Here is a 17,730-nt window from a genome sequence, read left to right as displayed (position 1 = left end):
AAAGAATGTGCTGTAGCTGGGCTTCTGGAGCTGGAGGGACTCCAGCGAGACAGGCAGACAGGCACGATTTGTTGGGTGACCAAGCCAGCCCACCCTTTCGCCCTACAGCTGTAAACCCAACAGATCTACGCAACTGAAAAAGACCTCTGGAAACTAACCCTGGGATCTGAGGGTAGAACTGTAAGTGCACTGTGCTGGGGAACCGTATTTAAATGGTTATGACAAAGGTTTTAATATCCCTGGTTTTACATCTTCCTTTTTTATTACCAATCTGCCCAGCAAGGTGCTTCTCTAAAAGTCTGGGTGGGTGTATACAGTAAATTCAATTACAGTTTTCTACAACTGGACCAGACAGACTTGTTTGACATAAAGAATACTGTCTTCACTAAACCAGTTAATTTAGTTCAGCAACAGTGTACGGTTAGGAGGTGTGGATTAAAGAACAGTGAAAGGAGAAGAGAAAGAAATGATTCCCAGCAAAACAGCTCCCGAGTGACTTTGTTGCCCCATAAAATGACAAGAAATAAAGAGGACCTTGCAGGTTGGTTATCTGCTGCCCCAGGCTGATAGGATGCCAGAATCCCACTTTTAGACAACTAGCAGCTCCAAATTTGGGGCAAACTGCTTTTATTCACCAAAGCTATAGGTGAGTTAAAAAAGTCTTTTTCCTTTTCTCAGAGGTCCCATGGACAAAGTCCTGAAGATAAAGTTGTGGGCTTTGGTTTGGCCAATTTTATCAGACACAAGTAGCCGTTACATACTATTTTCTTAGGCTGAAAACCAAAAACATCGCAAAACAAACCAAAAGCACCTCAGCACAGGGTTCTGACACTTAATGCCTTTAAATTTAATAATGCCTTTTAATTTAGCGCTTATGAAAACCCCACTCTGATGGCACCCAAAACAAAGCGCTCTCTAGCCACGAACAGCCGCCTGCCCGCACTCCCCTGTCACAGCCTGTCCCCTGGCAGAAGGCTCCTTACCAGGAGCTCCCTTTTGTGTGCCAGGTTAGTCCTCAGCCACTAAAAGTGGTAGTGAGTTATTTTGGCAGCAACATTACCCATTAAGGACTAAACTGATATTATCAGTATTTGGACTGTAACCACCTCTGTTTATTACTAACCTATGGTGCGGTTAATATTTATTACCTTGAAAGATCTATCTGTGGGAGGAGATCTATTAAAAATGCAAGCTGAAATCCACAGTCTCCATGGAAGTGCTAATGGAGATATTTCAAATATATACCCTCAAGAAGACAAGCCTTCGTTATGAGCATCCTGTCAGTCACCAGATCACTGCATCTAAAATGTACCCGCCTTTAAAAGAAAGATGCTTTCAAAAGATATGTATGTGACTAAGTAACAGGCAGGGTGAAGCTTTTGAGCCCTGGAAGGAGAAAACTATTAAAAAAATAATTTGCGCAGTCTGTGTGTGCACATGTGTAAAAGCACATTTCTCTATCAGGTAACGGATGTCTCTGCAGCCAGGGCAATGGATAATTATTTTCAAGTGGGTTGTCACCCTGCATTCGGTCTGCGTTTGCTTGACAGTGTGAAATCGGAAGGAAGCTTCACTGGCAATTCCCACCAGACATCAGAAAACCTCAAGCATGCAGAAAAGACTTTAATCTTCTTTAACCATTCCCGCATTCTCCTTGAGGAAAATATCACCTCTCTTTTCTGAGGCACAAAAAGTAGACCGTAGCTTGATAAGGATTAAAAATTATTCAAATGAACAGTAAAAATAATACGATAACCTGCTGCAGTTCGAAGCTTTCAAACTTCACCCTCAAATTGAGAAAACCCTGTAAACACACTGAAATGCAGCAGAGTGCCAACTACGGGTGTTTGTTAATCAAAGTCAATCAGGCAGACCAGCAGGCTTCAATGGGCTTTGGACTGGGACTGACAAAAGCATCCTCTTTATGAGCCTGCTCCAGAGATGCTGACCCTCTTCATCTCCAGCGATTTCAAAGGGAGCTCAGGGTATTCAGAAATCTTGAGCTAATTTGCTACATAATAAACAAGATTCATACAACAGGGAAGGTTGCTATGACTCACCGTCGTTTAAAAGGAGCCTAGTATGAACTGGCCTGTTTTGAATTGGCAACTTGGCCTTGGCTATACTACAGAGGAGCAGTTAAGTCTGTGATAAGTTACAGGAGCAGCAGGCACCTGGGAGTAAGCGTCCAACTGTCTAATAGCAAGAAAACCTAACTAGAAATGCACTATCAGAAGCAGCGAAAAGTTTAGCACATCTTCTGCTATACAAGACCTGAAAGCCAGCTTTTGTGTACAACACAGCAAGAATAAAGAGAACAAATAAAGAGGTGTGAAAAAGAAAAGATCCATACAATGAACAACTCCAAAGATCTTTGGAGCATATCTACAAAAAGCAACAAAATGTCACTGGAAGTACAACACGTACCTTTGAAGGGGCTAGCTCGGGCACTAAAGGCAGTACGACTCTGCGAAGGCTTTTGGTTGCATTGCCAGCCTCACCAACGTGACCATAACTGCTACTCTCTCAACAGGGCCTCACGATGCCATTATTGTACCGACAGCATTTAACAATTCTAATCAATACTCTTTAACTTGATCGTGGTCCTAAAATTCATCTCCCTGGAGGCAGGGCTGAGTGTGTGAAATAGAGAGTTTACAACTTTCAGAGTGGATGCAAAGAAAGTAATTATTAAATAATCAATGTCTTTAAACTCTTTAAGTTCCCTCACTAAAATGTCTGGCAAACCAGTGCCAGGCACAGCCTTCAAGAAAAAGCACTTTGGCCTCCTCTTTCCATCTCATAAAGCTTCATTAAACCTGTACAACTGTGGAGCTGTCAATAACGTTTCAGCATGTGAGCTGTGAAGCCCTTCAGATAAGCCTTTGTTGTTGATCTTTAACCATCTGAAAGACAAGTTATAACACAGAGTAAACACCTGGGCTGTGTAAGTTTAGGCTTAGAAATAAAGCCCACACTTTTCCTGTGACAGTTGTATATGTAGCTGCCACTAATTGCTTCTTTCAGCAGTTGTGGACAGGTCTCCTGTTGCTGTGGGCTAATTTACACGAGCACTGACAGTTCGGACAACGCTCGCTTCTTGTCTGCCTGGCTATTCCTGACCATTTATCATTATAGATTACATGTTTTTACAACTGGTGAAACCAAAGTCAACAGTCCGCAAGATGCAGCAGCCACTTGAAATATCAGTCATCTGCTCTATTTCCACCCCCGTTCTCCTTTCTGGGCATGGTTAGCATTACAACTGGCTTTTAATAAGGCAACTGATTTGGTAAACAATTCTTAATTTATTTACTTGGGCAAGACTCTGACTTCAGTGGGAGTTCTGCCAAGCTAGGGATCTTGGACCAGTGCCAGTGATAAAATGTCCATTTTACTGGCATGTACGATTTCCTATTTACTTGCCAAAAGAACCCTGGTTACCGGCTTCACAACAGGCTTTGTTCCTTTCACCTGGAGAACAATCCAACCAATATTTCCTCTGCTCTCCAAGCTAAGGGAGTTAAGCGAAGAGGTCCAGTTACCCCTGGCAGAGCTGTAGTAAAACTGATGCTTACGGGTGCCACCCCTGTGGGCTCTGGGTTTCTCTTCCAAAAACCACCGTATAAGAACATTTTTCATTGCCATGTATGCTAAGACACGTTATCTCATCTACTCTAATACGTTGTGTTGCAGACAATGCCACCTGTGTTCACTCAATATTTCGAGATAAAAAGAGGAATTCTACTGTGGATACCAGAAAGTTATGTGACAGTCTGAGAGGAAAGAAATCCAACCAGAAAAATAAGTTGTTCTGTCATTGGCCCAACTGCTGAATTTCTTATTCTGTGAGCCCTCTAATTTACTTCAACGACTCTACAGAACTGGGTCCTGACTAACCAAATCAAAGCCCCCACTTAATTGAGTAAATGTCTCTGTTAATTTAAGGGTCTGGCCAGAAAATCAGAAGACAGCTAATAAACAGTTGCTGTATTTAAAGGAGTGATGATTTTAAGTCTACTGATTATAAACACACATTGTCGAATCACTCCTGTCTCCTCTCTTCAAGCCATAACCACTCCCCTTCTTATTCAACGTTTTCTCAATTCCTTCAGCCCATCACCACAGACGAGGGGAGACAGCTTTCTCCTTTGAGATTCCCATCACTCACAATCCCTTTCTCTCGGACTGGCAGCAATGCAGCGACGGATGGTCTATTTTCCCAGCCTACGTGGAGAAGAAAAATCATTCCCTCCAATACTGCCTACTTACTGTTCCCTCTGCTCACGCAGCTGCCATACTGCACCTTAAAAGGCATTTTGACATCCTGTTTACATAATGAACAATCTTATATGATGTTTTAAGAACAAAATAATTTTCTTAAGGTACAGACATACATAAAGACGTGGAAGAATTATTGTATCATAAATTTAACTTCTGAAGATCAGAAGCTCTATTGGCGTATACTTCATATTATGGAGAACGCGTTCCAACAGCAGAGGTTAGACTGAAGTAGTGCCAGAACAAGTGTGCAAACCCTGGGAAAGAAGCACGGCAAAGCCGGTGCAGAGCTACCTACAATTTAGTAGCCAGCATGACCGTGCGTTGTACCTGACTTTCTTACTCTTCTAAAAGCTAGAACAGCGATAATCGGCGTCTGTCTGGAAATTTAGAAGAGCCACAAGTTAAGTGAAAGGAAAAAAGAGCACATTTGTTTATTTAGAAGTCTAAGCAATCATAATAAACATATGCTCAAATAATCAGCTCCTGTGTAATTACTCACTTGCAAGCACAGTTATTAGGTACGTAAATCCACTCTTTTTTGAAAACGCAGGTCAAATATTTATCTCTGAGATATATTAAATGCAACGCAAGATTGCGCTAAGGGCATTTATTAGACTGTAACACTTACAAAATTGAAGTGTTTAGACCTTTCAGACCTTTTTTAAAGCCTTGACCTTGGAAACAAATAAGGACAGTGTTATTTTAATGTGCATTCAAATTTTAACAACACAGCCACACAGCTCTAGTGGAATCCACATTGAGTTTCCACTGTAGATTGCTCATCATTTCATTATGGTTCATTATGCTGATAACTGTCAGAAAGCATTAGAAGCAGGAGCCTTGAGTAATAGCACTGAAATGGTAATTTAAAAACAATATACTTTCTGGAGGAAATACAGCAGTGCACTAAATTCAATTAGAAGAGGCGAATGTAAAGACAAGTAAGTGACGTTTGCTGTTTGAAGTCATGCTCTTCGATTTCTTGATAACCTAAACTGGAGAAAGCCCTTTTAAAGCAGGCACTTTTCTCTTGCATCTCACTAAATTTGCTCTCATTATCTCTAAGCTTCTCCAGTATAAACTGTCTTAAATGCAACCGTTTTAGAAATATTTCAGGCCACGCCAAAATATCAATCAATCAGTCACTGTTTGGGTGGCACAACGGACTAAATTATTCAGGGTCATTTACTGAGACAAATTTCAAGCTGGACAGTCTATGCCAGTAATCTCTCTTTTGTAAAGGGCTCCCAATTAAAAATCATTAATAATCTGAATCAAGCAGACAATATAAACAATACAAAACTGTCCCGGTCTAACTCATAATGTGAGCATTGTTTGTTAAGAAACAGTTAGAGAACCCAACTCATTAATGGTGGGGACATAGGACCAACGCCCATTAACTTGGGTGGGAACTGCACCTGCCTGCGCCAGGCTGCAATTCACAGAATATCTCCTTACGGAGAAGGAAATTCAGGGATGAGGACTATGATTGAGACTGATTGATTTCAAGGCTCATGGATTTGTGTGTTGGTAAGGCAATCTATTCTCTATTAGATTGCTAACCTTATGAAAGACTCATCCTCTCAGCAAGTACTGAAATAAATGAAGGTCTGAATAGTTGCCTTAACATTATTTTTGCAATGCTTTCAAAAGCGAAAGGCATCCCCGTTTTCCACAGCTTGTGCTCAAGTGTATTACAGGCCAATCATACCATCTCCGTGCCCAAGCACACAGCTGACAAGCCCACTGTGCTTCAGAGTCGAAAGTCTAAATTCCTGAGTTAGGTCAAAGCGGCGGATCCAGGGCGGCCCTGCTCCTCCGTGGTGACAGACACCTTGATGATTATCCCCACGAGGCAAGCTTGAGCGAAAAGATGCAGCAGTCAACACGTGTATGTCAGGGTGTTTATGCCTGGCCTTCTGACACAACCCACTCCACCGTCTCCTTCGCTCACGTCCTGACACATTCTGGTCTTACTTGTACAAGCTTTAAAGACAGACATAACTACTCACTCTCTAGCAAAGCTAAAATAGAGCAGAACACTAAAACCAGAGTTTGAGTTATTTGTTTAGATTGGATGCCTGGCTTACCAGAAGGTTTGGCACAGTTTTTACAACTCAACAACAGATGGAGATGACAGAGACTGGGGTTATGGAATGAGAAGACTCTGGAGTACCTCTCCTGCCCAGCACATCAGGAAGTAGGTGTTGCTTTTATTAATTACCATGGGAATTACGAGAAAGGAAAAGGAAGGGGAATTCTCCAGTTCCCTTTCATCCACTAGCACAATCAGGCTAATGGAAAGTCCTAACAGTCTTCCTCCCCCAACCTAGAAGGCGAGATAAGTGACACGCCAGCCAGTTTATTACTAAAGGAAATCAATAGCCAAGGGTCAAAGCTTTAAAAAACACATCCTATGAAGGCTGAAGTTCTTAATCTTAAAAAGTGTTTAGAAATAATAAAGAAAAGATCAATCCACAGTCCATTCCAGGTGTTCTCTCCAAATTACCCAATGTTACTTTTATTCACCTGGTCTAATAGTTCTCCAAGTGTACAGAAACCTGATTTTACAAGCCAGTGGAGCAGAGTCTATCTTTTTGCTAGAAGAATGGATCTCAGATACTGTGTTTTATTTCTTCATTAGTGCGCCGTCACACTGAGTGATTACTAAATGCAGGGCTGAATGAGAATACCAGGGTTAAAGAGAGCATAATGAACAAAGAAGGTGCCTGATTATTATGGCTGTCAGCACAAGGGAATTGGGTTTGTCACCTGGTTTAACCAACTGGTAAGAACTGATTAGAGTCTGAATCCGTCTGAAAGAACCTTTGATGTTTACGCTCCCTTCTGTCTCCACATCTTGTCAGGAAAGGCAGACAAACGGGGAGCTTCTTCCGGAGGGGCTTCCTTCAGCAGGCGCCCTCTAAACGCTTTCTGTCACTTGCCTCAAGTGCGTGGGCAGAAGGCTACTCAGTGTGGGGAGTACGGCAAACGAATGGCCCCCCCAGGAGCCCCTTGCAAACCACTCCCTGCGCAACGCAGAGGTGCACCACGCACTCAGGGCTGGATTTTGTGCCTGTGCAGGTACCACCATCATAGCAATGTTCAAATACTGCTAAGGCAGACCTCAAAGAGGGGTTATTAGAGAGCAGAGCAGCGTGTGGGGGAGCAAAGCTGCCCCACAAGTCAGTTCAGAAATAACCTCTGTGTCTTCCTTCACCTTGGACCACAGAAAACGAAGCACTTAAGCTGCAGGAAAATTCAAAGCTATGAAGTGGGACCTCCAGAGACAGGCCTGTTTTCCAAGACCAGGTGTCCACGGGCTCTTGGTGTTGGCTTGCCTCTGCATGCCGAGTCCTCCTAGACTGCTGGAGTGATGAAGACTGAAGCCAGCACCATAGCCCTTGCCTCTTCTTCCCTCTTCATATTTTCAGGGTAGAAGACCAAGCTCAGGGACTTCAACTTTGACTGACCTCTGAAGACAGGAATGGGGAAGGGTGCCAGAAGCAGGCCCAAGACTTGACAAAAATGGCTATGCTTGCAGGGGTACATTTTGCAATATAAGCAAACACACATATCATTTGCTCACAATTCCCCCATCTGGAAGTACTTTGCTCTCTGCTCATACTTCACTCACTACACATGCCTATTTAAATTCAACCAGTTGATTACTAATTTGATTTCAATTTGGTCAGGATATCACTCACTAGGACCAGGGCTGTATGAGAAACTTTTGCTGGTATAATGTTATTTAGGGTATACTTTCTGAACAATAATTTTATTGTTGCAAAAAGACATTTTTCCTATCAAAATGGTCAAGCTTTATATCTCCCAGTGTAAATTATATTATAAAAAGCATGTTCCTACCCACTGCAGCAAGGTTTCACAATACAGTTAGACCTCCATCCCCAGTCAATGTTTGGCAAGGGATATATGGACCTCTCTGCTTTCCTACTAAGCAAAAGCAGCTGCTCCTGGCTATGCCCAGGCCTGCTTAACCACCACCCAGCAAAACTCACAGCTGAAAAGAAGGAGATCACTGAAGAAGAGCTGGAATCAAGGGGGTGTGGGGAAGGGATGAGTGCTGGCTTAGTTATGGACACACTTTGTTTCTGCCTTGTAAGGGAAAAAATAAGATTTAAATAAATGTGAGTCATCTCTCCAAAATGAATTTGGAATATATTAAAATGTTACAAAAGAAATATCTCAGCCTTCCCTCACTCACAGACACAAACACACTCTCTACATAAATATACAGCTGAACACCAAAAATCTGGAAGCATTTCCAATGGCTTTCAGGGATAGCCACACATGGATATCCCCTGGTAAAATACAACCCTTTCACTTATTGTTTCAAACTGCTCTGCTCCTATAGAAGTGAAATCCAAAGACCTAGATGCTCAGGATTTTACACCAGGGCATGTCTGGAATCCCAGGTCTTCAGCTGTGTGAGCCGTTAACCAACACAGAGGACAAGGAGCTGTTCCAGCAACCCCGTGGATGTGCTCAGTGCACTACACCTCTGGTTCTCCCTGCTGAAAGCATTTTGGTGGAACTAAAGCAAATTCCATTTGCTGCACATGATGTATTTATCTACCAAGAATAAAATAAACCATACTTTGGGTGTTTGTTTCATTAGGGCTTAAGATTTATTATTTCCACCCCTTTCAGAGGAACACTTTTATGTTCCTAAGGGTCACCAGCTATATTTTGAGCAAGTTAAATATATATAATGAGATTATAAATACTACCTATTTACCCTACGTCATACAATTATGAGAAAAGCTTTCACAATTTCTACATATATCAATATTTAAAGAGATGAAAGGTGATGTGATCTACTGAACAAGGCCTCAGACTGGAACTTGGACCTGTATTTTATTTACAACTCTGTTACTGAGGTGTGCAAGTCACTCCTCTTTTGCAGCTTTGTCTCCTCCCAGTCTCCTGATTTATTTAGACTGCAAGCTCTCAAGGGTCAGTGCAACCATGTCACTGTTCGGAATGCAGGGCTGAGAACTAACGCTTTCTCTCCCAGAAGCGTAAGCCAAAATGCAAACTGCATCTGCAAAGGGCTGTAAGAGCTACTGAATGCTGCCCTCAGAAGCAGGACACTTCTTAGAGACACTGATCTCTCTGCAATGTTTCCTACATACACAGTGAAAGAAAGACAGAAGAAGAAATGTATAATAAAAGGGGAAGAGGCTGTACAAAGATCAACTTACGAGTGCAGGGCATGGAGGCAGCATCATTTTCAGCTCGGAAAAAGCCCCGATCGCAGGTGCAGGAGGTAGAGCCTTCCCAGATGGAGTAGCTGTGAGGCGGGCATTTGGCACAAGCAACATCTGTCGAGAGAGCCTTGTAGTATCCGATTTTGCAAGCTGGATGGAGGAACAGGAAGGGAGAGTGTTACTTGCCCAGGCTGTGATCATAAATTGCCAGCTTACTTATTCAAAATCAAGGCAGGAGACATTTCAAAGAGATCTAACGATGTCCTCTTAGCCCCAGGTGAAGAATTAACAATCATCACACTCTTAATGAGTAATCCTCTGTCAGGGGATACTGATTTCTAATTCCAACAAGAGCCATTTTAAAAGCTGGCTTGGAGACGGTAAAAAAAAAAAATTATCCTCTTCTATTGACACTGCCAGAAAATCAGCTGCCTCTTTGTGCTTACTGTGGAGTTGCGTGTTGCTTAACCCATGTCCACCTGCATTCACACACACACACAGAGCATGACAAGAGGGGTGCAATTGGTGTATTCTATGACCACTTAAGGAATGGCAGCTGACAGTCAGACACTGCCAATTTTTAAGAGGGAGTAGGACAGGAACCCACTGGGATTGGCAGCAAGGCCCTCAGCCTGACATGCCCGGAAATGGCACATCTCCCTCCTGGCAAGGCAGAATTCATTTGGCTCCTTCTCCCCAAGGGAGGAAATCAGCAATGCTCTCCCCTTCTCGAAGCCAGGACTTAGCAGTAACTGCACCACTGCCGCCAGGTCCCACGTGCAGTTGGCAAGCTTTCGGTGACATCATCTTCATAAATGCAATGCTTACACGAATGGCTACTTTTACATCACTTGGAAAAAACTCATTAGCATCATTAATAACACATTTTAATGGTGGCTAACAGGTATGTCATCCTGGAAATTTCTCCCCTGGCTAGAGATAAAAGCCCACCATCACCACTGGATTTCAGCACTACGGAGAACAGAGAAAATACCCAGGCATGCAAACGTGTAAAAAGGAAAGGTTGTTCCCAGTATTTACTGCGTGACTCACTCCCACATCTTGTCATTTATCACCTACGCTACCTTTAGGGTTCCCCTGCTATGCACAGGCTCCAGTACGCAAGGTGCAGGCCCCCGTGCAGCCGGGGGTCACTCTTTCTGGTTTACCCTCCCCTTAGTCCCCCTCGTTCTTTCCCTCCTCCTCTTATGAAGCCCTTGAATGGGAAACGGAGAGGGATTTCAGTAACACGTTTATAAAACAGCAAGTTACTTCACTCTTATTAACCAAAGCCATTTATGGAATTTCCTTAACGAGTCCTAACTTTACGATGTGCAGTGCGCCATCTGTAAGAGCACTGGGAGATCAGTCCGCTTTCGCTCGCTGTGGCTGTCACTGGAACAGAGGATCTTATAAAAACACATTGCTCAAATGACTGAGATTTATGCTTCCAGACTTTACATGCATCATGTTATTAGATAAGGTTCAACTTGCAAGGTGCTTTTTGGCCATGCTTCAGATGGCCTTGGGGTTTCAATTAAAATCAGAAACCGCAGTGTCGGCAGGAAGAATCACAGGGGTCGAACCCAGCCTCCCCACATCAGAGACAATTAGTCCCTGAACACAAATACAAACCCACTGGGTATGGCCTATCAGCCAGGCAGGCACAGTACACAAAGGCAACTCGTGTAAAACAGCTTGTTCTGCTTGTGATGTGAATTGCCCAGAAAAAGAAGAAAAAAACCCAAACCAACAAACAAGAAAAACCCACAACAAAAAAACCCACAGAAAATTACCTTTCATTTTTTTATATGATTTGCAGTATCTGGTGAGTGAGTTGTACTATCGCTACATGTCCTCTTGTGCCTGGTTTAACAACAGCAGCGGTCAAGTGGCAGATGCTGATCTGCGATATTATTCCCCGTTTTCACTGCCACAGCTCAGATCAGAAATACACCTAAGCCTGTATATGGCCAGGACAGACACCAACAGGCAGAATTTGGCTCCCATATATAAAGACAAGGCATGGAAATACACAATACAAGAGGAGACCAGGCTGACTGCTCTTATCCACAAAATTCTTTCTATTGTTCAAGGTTTTTAAAGAAAGACATGTAAACTCTAACATTACTGTTAATATGAACATCATAGTTCACAGAAACCGCTAAAGGAGGAGCTGTCTCTAGCATCTTCCTAGTATTAAAATACTTCAAGGATAAAGAATCTTGTACAAGGCTGAAGATGCTGCTTGGGCTGTAACATGCTGTTGGAAAGGTAGAAAAATGTCACAGGGAAGGATTTTTGAGACCATTCCTCCTCCTCGCTGCCTTTTCAGACTCAGTGGTTTAAAAGGGAATAGGTGGATTCAGTGTGTACTGCAAGGTCAACAGTCTGTAATTCAAGGATTATTTCCAACCCCCCCTAGTTTCATGCACTGTATTTTGTTTTCTACTATATTAAGCCAAGATCATTAATATTTCAAGACCTGAAGAAAGCTCTCCCAAACGCAGTAGCTGCTTCTAAAGCACACACAGCCATTTTGCTTCAAAAATCACCCACTCCTGAACACTGAGTTTTCTTCGTTTTAACGTGCTCAGAGATTCAGCACGTGGCGTAAAAGGACACTAGAGAATGTGCTGCACTAAACCAGTGGTTCTTTGCCCCTAAGAGCTCCATGGTACTGTCACTTAAAAACTCGAATCTAATCCTGTAGAAGCTGTTCTTAGCATGAAGTTCTGCTGACACACCTATTACAACCAGCGCCTGTTAAGGCTACAGATGGGATTTTTTTGAAGGTTAATGACTTAGTAGGCAAACAAGAAGCCTGTACAGAACCTGTTCCCTGAAAGTCTTTATTGCTTGCTCATGACAAATCTTCGTGTGGCTGCTTTTCTAGGAAGGATTTGCTGGGTGAGACCCGGCATGAATGGGGTTCTTACACAGCTTTCGAAAGATACCATTGTAAAAAGATTAGTTCACATGTGCAATGCAAACTTTGAATTCAATTCCTTAGCTTTGCCTTAATTAGTTCTTTCTGTTATTCTTTTTTTTTTTTTTTAAATAGGGGGAGAAAAATCTTTTCTCCCATTCAGATCACCCACAAGCATAAGAAGGTTACAATCGTCTGCACTAGTTCCAAGGAAAATTCTCAAACAACAATATTTTCAGCATGAAAAAGCTCACAGTTTTTCCTCAAAACAAATCACATTGATTTTAAATGGACAACAGCTTGAAATAATTATGCTGATACCTTTGAGTTCTAATGTTAAAATCTGTTTGATTTATATTTCTCTTAAAGTAAGCCAGGATTTGTGAAACATTGCTGGTCATTCTTATATGCCTTTTTTTCTTAAATTTCCCCAGAGTGATGCATGTTAAAACTGCAAAACCTGCTCTGATAAATTATGAAACTTCAGTCAAATCGGGATGTAAATTTTCTCAAGCTGTTTTTCAAACTCCATTTTCTCATTAAAACCTGATTTTCAGACTTTGGCTTTCTCAAAAAAAAAAAAAAAAAAAAAGAAAAAAAGAATGCATGTGTGGGCTGGAAAGTCTGCTTGCTTGGTCTCTCCAAATGCTGAATTTTCTATTAGAAAATTTCAGCTAGCAATTTTAGAATTTAAAAACTCATCTCATAGCGGACGGGGTTCTTAGTCACATTCTTTTTAGTCACAGCTTCAACAACATAGATGTATTAAATTGTTTTTAATCATTTTTAATAAGCTATGTTCTTTTCTGATTGGGGGGGGGGAATCTTAAAAAAAAATTTCTCTTGCAAATTTAAGGTTGTTGAGAAAAATCCCCCAGTACTTGCTCTTACATTGTTCCCTTGTCCTCGTTAAAATAGCAATGAATCTTTCCATCATAGTTTGGAAAAGGCTTGACATGCTTAGTAGTTCTTTAGGATAATGTCTTGCAAAGGCTTGGATAAACCATCCCAACCTCTTTGTTGACAAATTCCTAAATCATTAAAAAATGCCATGCATATCTTAAAAAAATCTCAGCGAGCTCCAAGTAGAGGCTTTGGTAGTGCCAGGGAGGGAGCGCTGTGCTCTTCACCCACAAGACAGCTAAGCAGGACTCTAAACCGGGAAGAGACCCTGGAGCCAGGCAGGGCTGGCGGAGCTCTGAGCAGAAGGCAGGATAAGGAAGGTCCAAGCGAGCCAGCCCTGAGCTGACAGCCACTGGACAGGAGCTCCTGCAGCAGCCCTGGCAACCAGGGACCAAGGCCAGAAGAAACAGCTTCTACCTGCTGCCTCAGACTCTGCTGAAGAGGAGAACTCGCAACTGAGAAAAACACTGATTTCCAGATTAGCAGCTAATAAAGAGAATGGGGTGAATAAACAAGCACAGAAACAAGTAAATCTAGTTAAGTCAATGAACTTATATTAGAAGAAAATTTGACATAGATGTTCTACAGTGCTCATTTGCAGCAGCAGCAGCAAAAAAGACCGGTGGGATGGCAGTTCTGTGCAGGGGGAGGTAGGGAACAGGCACAGGAACGCTGCACTGCCAAGCCATCACCTGATAGATCACTACGCTAAAGGCTACGATCTCCAAATGAGGTCTGCAAGGAAACGGCCCTCAACCAGGGCAGGATCAGCGACCAGACACCAACCACGCTCCTGCTGCACTCCTCCTTCCCAAAAGGGACCAGCGCACCACTGAGAACTTTTATTATTCACTTGCCTGTGATAATATAGCTAAAAATCTGTGGAGTTAGCTGAAATTTTGGGAACTACGCTTTTAATAGTTTCCATTTTTTTGAAGCAGAAAAATGTATCAGTTACATACTCATGAAAATTTCAAAATTCTTGAGATACAATTTTGAATCAAATCTCCCTCCACACACAACAGAAGAGGGGAAACTTTTTTAAAGTCAATGATTGTATCCAACTTTAATGAAAAAAACTAAAATAGTATTCTTGGTGAAATGAAGAACAATGCAAATAATTTAAGAACAGATATTTCAGTGTCAGGCTTATAAATTTCGGTGAGAAAAGAACTTTACGCTTGAAGACTTGAAAAAATACTTTGATAGTATATTTCATGTCTTTCATCACTGGTTACTTTTTCTACAGCTCTTCCCTGTCTGGAAATATTTTAAGCTCATGTTTTAACTGCACCCTTAGGAACAAAAAGTTACTTTTATTTTTCCCCTCTAATGTTGTTCTTATCCTTTAAGAGGATGGATTTTCTCTCTCAGATTGTAACAAAACCACATCTGCCACATAAGTCGGCAGCATCTTCTCAGCTCTCTTTTACTGTTATTACCATTTCTGAACAGATTTTTGTGTGTTAATTATAGAACTCAATTGTTTGGATAGTCTCTTTTGATGAGCTTTCTGCCCCGCACCATGAACCCCTCTGTTATTGTACAGCTGTTTTACTTCCAAATGCTCATCAGGGTTTTCTAATTGTCAAGCTGTCCCAGGGACTAGTTCTTTTGACCTAAAAGTCAAAGAAAGGGAGTCACCCTTGTCTCCCCGACATGAATACCGCAGGAGTCCCAGTGGCCCCCCTAATACCTACAAGACAATGCCTTTCCAGATCATCGCCACTACAAGCGTAATTGGGTTTTGGGTGAAATGAGAAGATTTTAAATAGGATGAATTAATGAGTTTCTTGTAAAATTAAGTCGTTCTCCTGGTCCAATCTAATTACTCACTGTAATGCCCCTGAGGGTGATAAATAAAGATCCTTAGAAGCTGGGGGGGGGGGGGGGGGGGGGGAAGAAAAAGCTTTCTCTTGAGCCTTTCTTAAAAGTCAAGTTGTAGAATTTGACGCAATGTACCAAATGCTGTTTCCAAATAACATCAGATTCCTTTTATGTTCACATTGTAAGATCTTAGCCTCCTGTTAATAATGACTGTACGATTGCTACAAATTAAAAGGAGTTCCCCATCTTTCCCCATCATATCTCTGGTGAGAAAACCAGTATTTCTACACACTAAGCATATATTTCTGTTGCATGAATGACATGAGGAAACACAACCACAATCCCACTAGAGAAAGAGCCTGGACTGTTTGACTTCAGAGCACTTCTACTCCACGACTGGGTACAAACCTGGGACGTTCAAAACAGAAATAAAGAGACTTTGGAGCACAAAGGTACTGTGATGTGAAATCCAAACTCTGTTTAAGCCACTGAAATTGTGCACGCAGGTACAGTTGCAGGTACGCACACAGACCTACCGTGCAAATCTGCAGCATAAACTGAGTGGAGGAGCTTTTCACACAGGCAATCTGACCAACCTTAAAAAAACCATCTTTGGCTTTTTTTCCCCAAAGTAGCAACTGTGCTACAAGTCTGCAGCTTGTGCTGTGGTCTGGGTTTTTTTTTTTTTTTTTTTTTTAAACACCAGGGACTGACCCTGTGATGACAGGAGAGCCGCAGCCCTGGCAGGAGCAGAAGAAAGCACAGCCGCCCCAGACAGCCCACAGGCACACTCTTCTGCTTGGCTGTACCGGGCTTCCTCCGACTGTTCCTACAATGGGGATGGGTGGTGGGGCAGCCAGTCGCTGCAGGTGATGCGACCCTGCTGCTGCTGCTCACCGGGCACCTGCGCTCCCCCAGAGCAAGCCGCGAGCAGAGCGCAGCCCCTCTCCCCCACTGCCCTGGATGAGCCCAGCCTGTGCGCCAGGTGGCTTCCACTCAGCTGCCGAGAGGCTCACCTCCCTCCATCCCCCAAGCTCCCAGCACAGTGAGAGGAGAGGGGCAGCAGGCACCCAGCCTGGGAGCATGCAGGATCCCCCGGGGGCTGCCCAGACATGGCCACCCCAGGCTGGGCTAGCACTGCCGGAGGTGGCAGCCACGCGGTCATGCGCTGGGCTGTCCCCTTCCAACCCATGCTGAGCGTGACCCTTGCAAAGCCAAAGTCCACATCCTCCAAGGAGGCAGACCGCATCTGGCTGGATTCTTGCCAATGCAATAATTCTAAATGTTAAAAGACAGACCCCAGGCACGTGGTCTCCAGCTGCACAGCATCACAGAGGTGACTTCATCAGCCACCTGCACCCGTCCGAACACCTACAGCAGCCACTGCGGGAGGACTCAGCCATGCCAGACCAAACGATGGTGGCTCCGCTGCAGATGATTTGCAGCCCTTCTGGCCATCAGGAAAGGCTCAGCTGCAGAGAGCAGGATGAGGAAGAGGAGGGCAGCATCCCAAGGCAGCAGCTGTAGGTAGTCACAACAGTACTCAGAAACTTTCAGCAATCCAACAGTGCACTGCCTGGTGTGCCTCCATGGTGAGGCGACGATCACCTCATTGACAGGTGGCCAGATTTTTTATTTTGGTTTTTTTTTGCTCCTAGGAGACAAGAAATTCAACTGCCTATTTGAGTTTTAGAAGTTAAAAGAAGTGAGGAGCAAGGAACTAGAGAGATCTTTGGTGTGGAAATGAATCATGATCACCATCCAAGGTCTCTTCTTGAATCCTCCAAAGTGAGAGGGAAGAGGTGCTCATTGCTAACTTCAAGGCACCAATTGCCACAGCCTGTCAACGATGGCAGGGAGCGGCCATGCACCGACGTCAGCCAAACCCCTCTGCACCCTCAGCCCCATCCCATCAGCTCCCATGGACTCATATATGTCTACTTCACTTAAGTTCCCCTTAACTCAGTCCTCTCCTGTAACACTTCACTTCCGCAGACTCTGCTGGACCCGGGAGGCCAGGCGGCCAACCTTCCCAGTGAAAACCAAGGCAAAAAGGCAGTCAGTACCTCAGCCTTTTCCATGTCCTTGGTCACTAGGTCTCCTCCCTCACTGAGTGGTGGGACCATATTTTCCTCAGCCTTCCTTTTGGTGCCTACAGAAGCAGGTGTCCTTGGTGTCCTTCATAACCCTTACTAGGTCCAACTCCAGCCAAGCTTTGGCTTTCCTAACTCCTCCCCTGCATCCTCAGGCAACGGCTAGATTACATGATCCTCCTGGGCACTTCTCTTGCGTGTCTGAGCTGTGCCAGGGGCTCCCTGCCCATCCACCCTGGCCTTCTGCTACACCTGCTTTGCCTTCTGCAGCTGCAATGGGCTGTTGATGTGCTTTCAGCAGTTTGTCCTTTACAATCCACCACGTCACGTGGGCTTCTTCACTGCCCTCCTGACAAGCAAATTCCTAAACAAGCCCAAATCTGATCTGCTGAAGTCCAGGGCTTTAAACTTTTTTTATATACATGAAGTCCAGTGAAATAAACCGGAAGAAATGAAGAAGCTG

At 43.5% G+C, this 17,730-nt stretch overlaps 1 protein-coding gene across 1 annotated transcript in view; it reads right to left on the bottom strand.

Moving 5' to 3' along the window:
- Positions 1 to 17,730, bottom strand: part of EPHA4 (EPH receptor A4) — a 102,296-nt gene that overhangs the window by 49,448 nt on the left and 35,118 nt on the right. The window contains exon 4 of the mRNA XM_082487402.1: positions 9,510 to 9,665. Coding sequence (XP_082343528.1) covers positions 9,510 to 9,665 — 156 coding nt within the window. The remainder of the gene's footprint in view (positions 1 to 9,509; positions 9,666 to 17,730) is intronic.

Source organism: Vanellus vanellus, assembly GCF_965231255.1.
Source record: "Vanellus vanellus genome assembly, chromosome: 8".
In the NCBI taxonomy this organism is placed as follows: domain Eukaryota; kingdom Metazoa; phylum Chordata; class Aves; order Charadriiformes; family Charadriidae; genus Vanellus; species Vanellus vanellus.
This window is presented reverse-complemented; position numbering and strand designations above follow the sequence as displayed.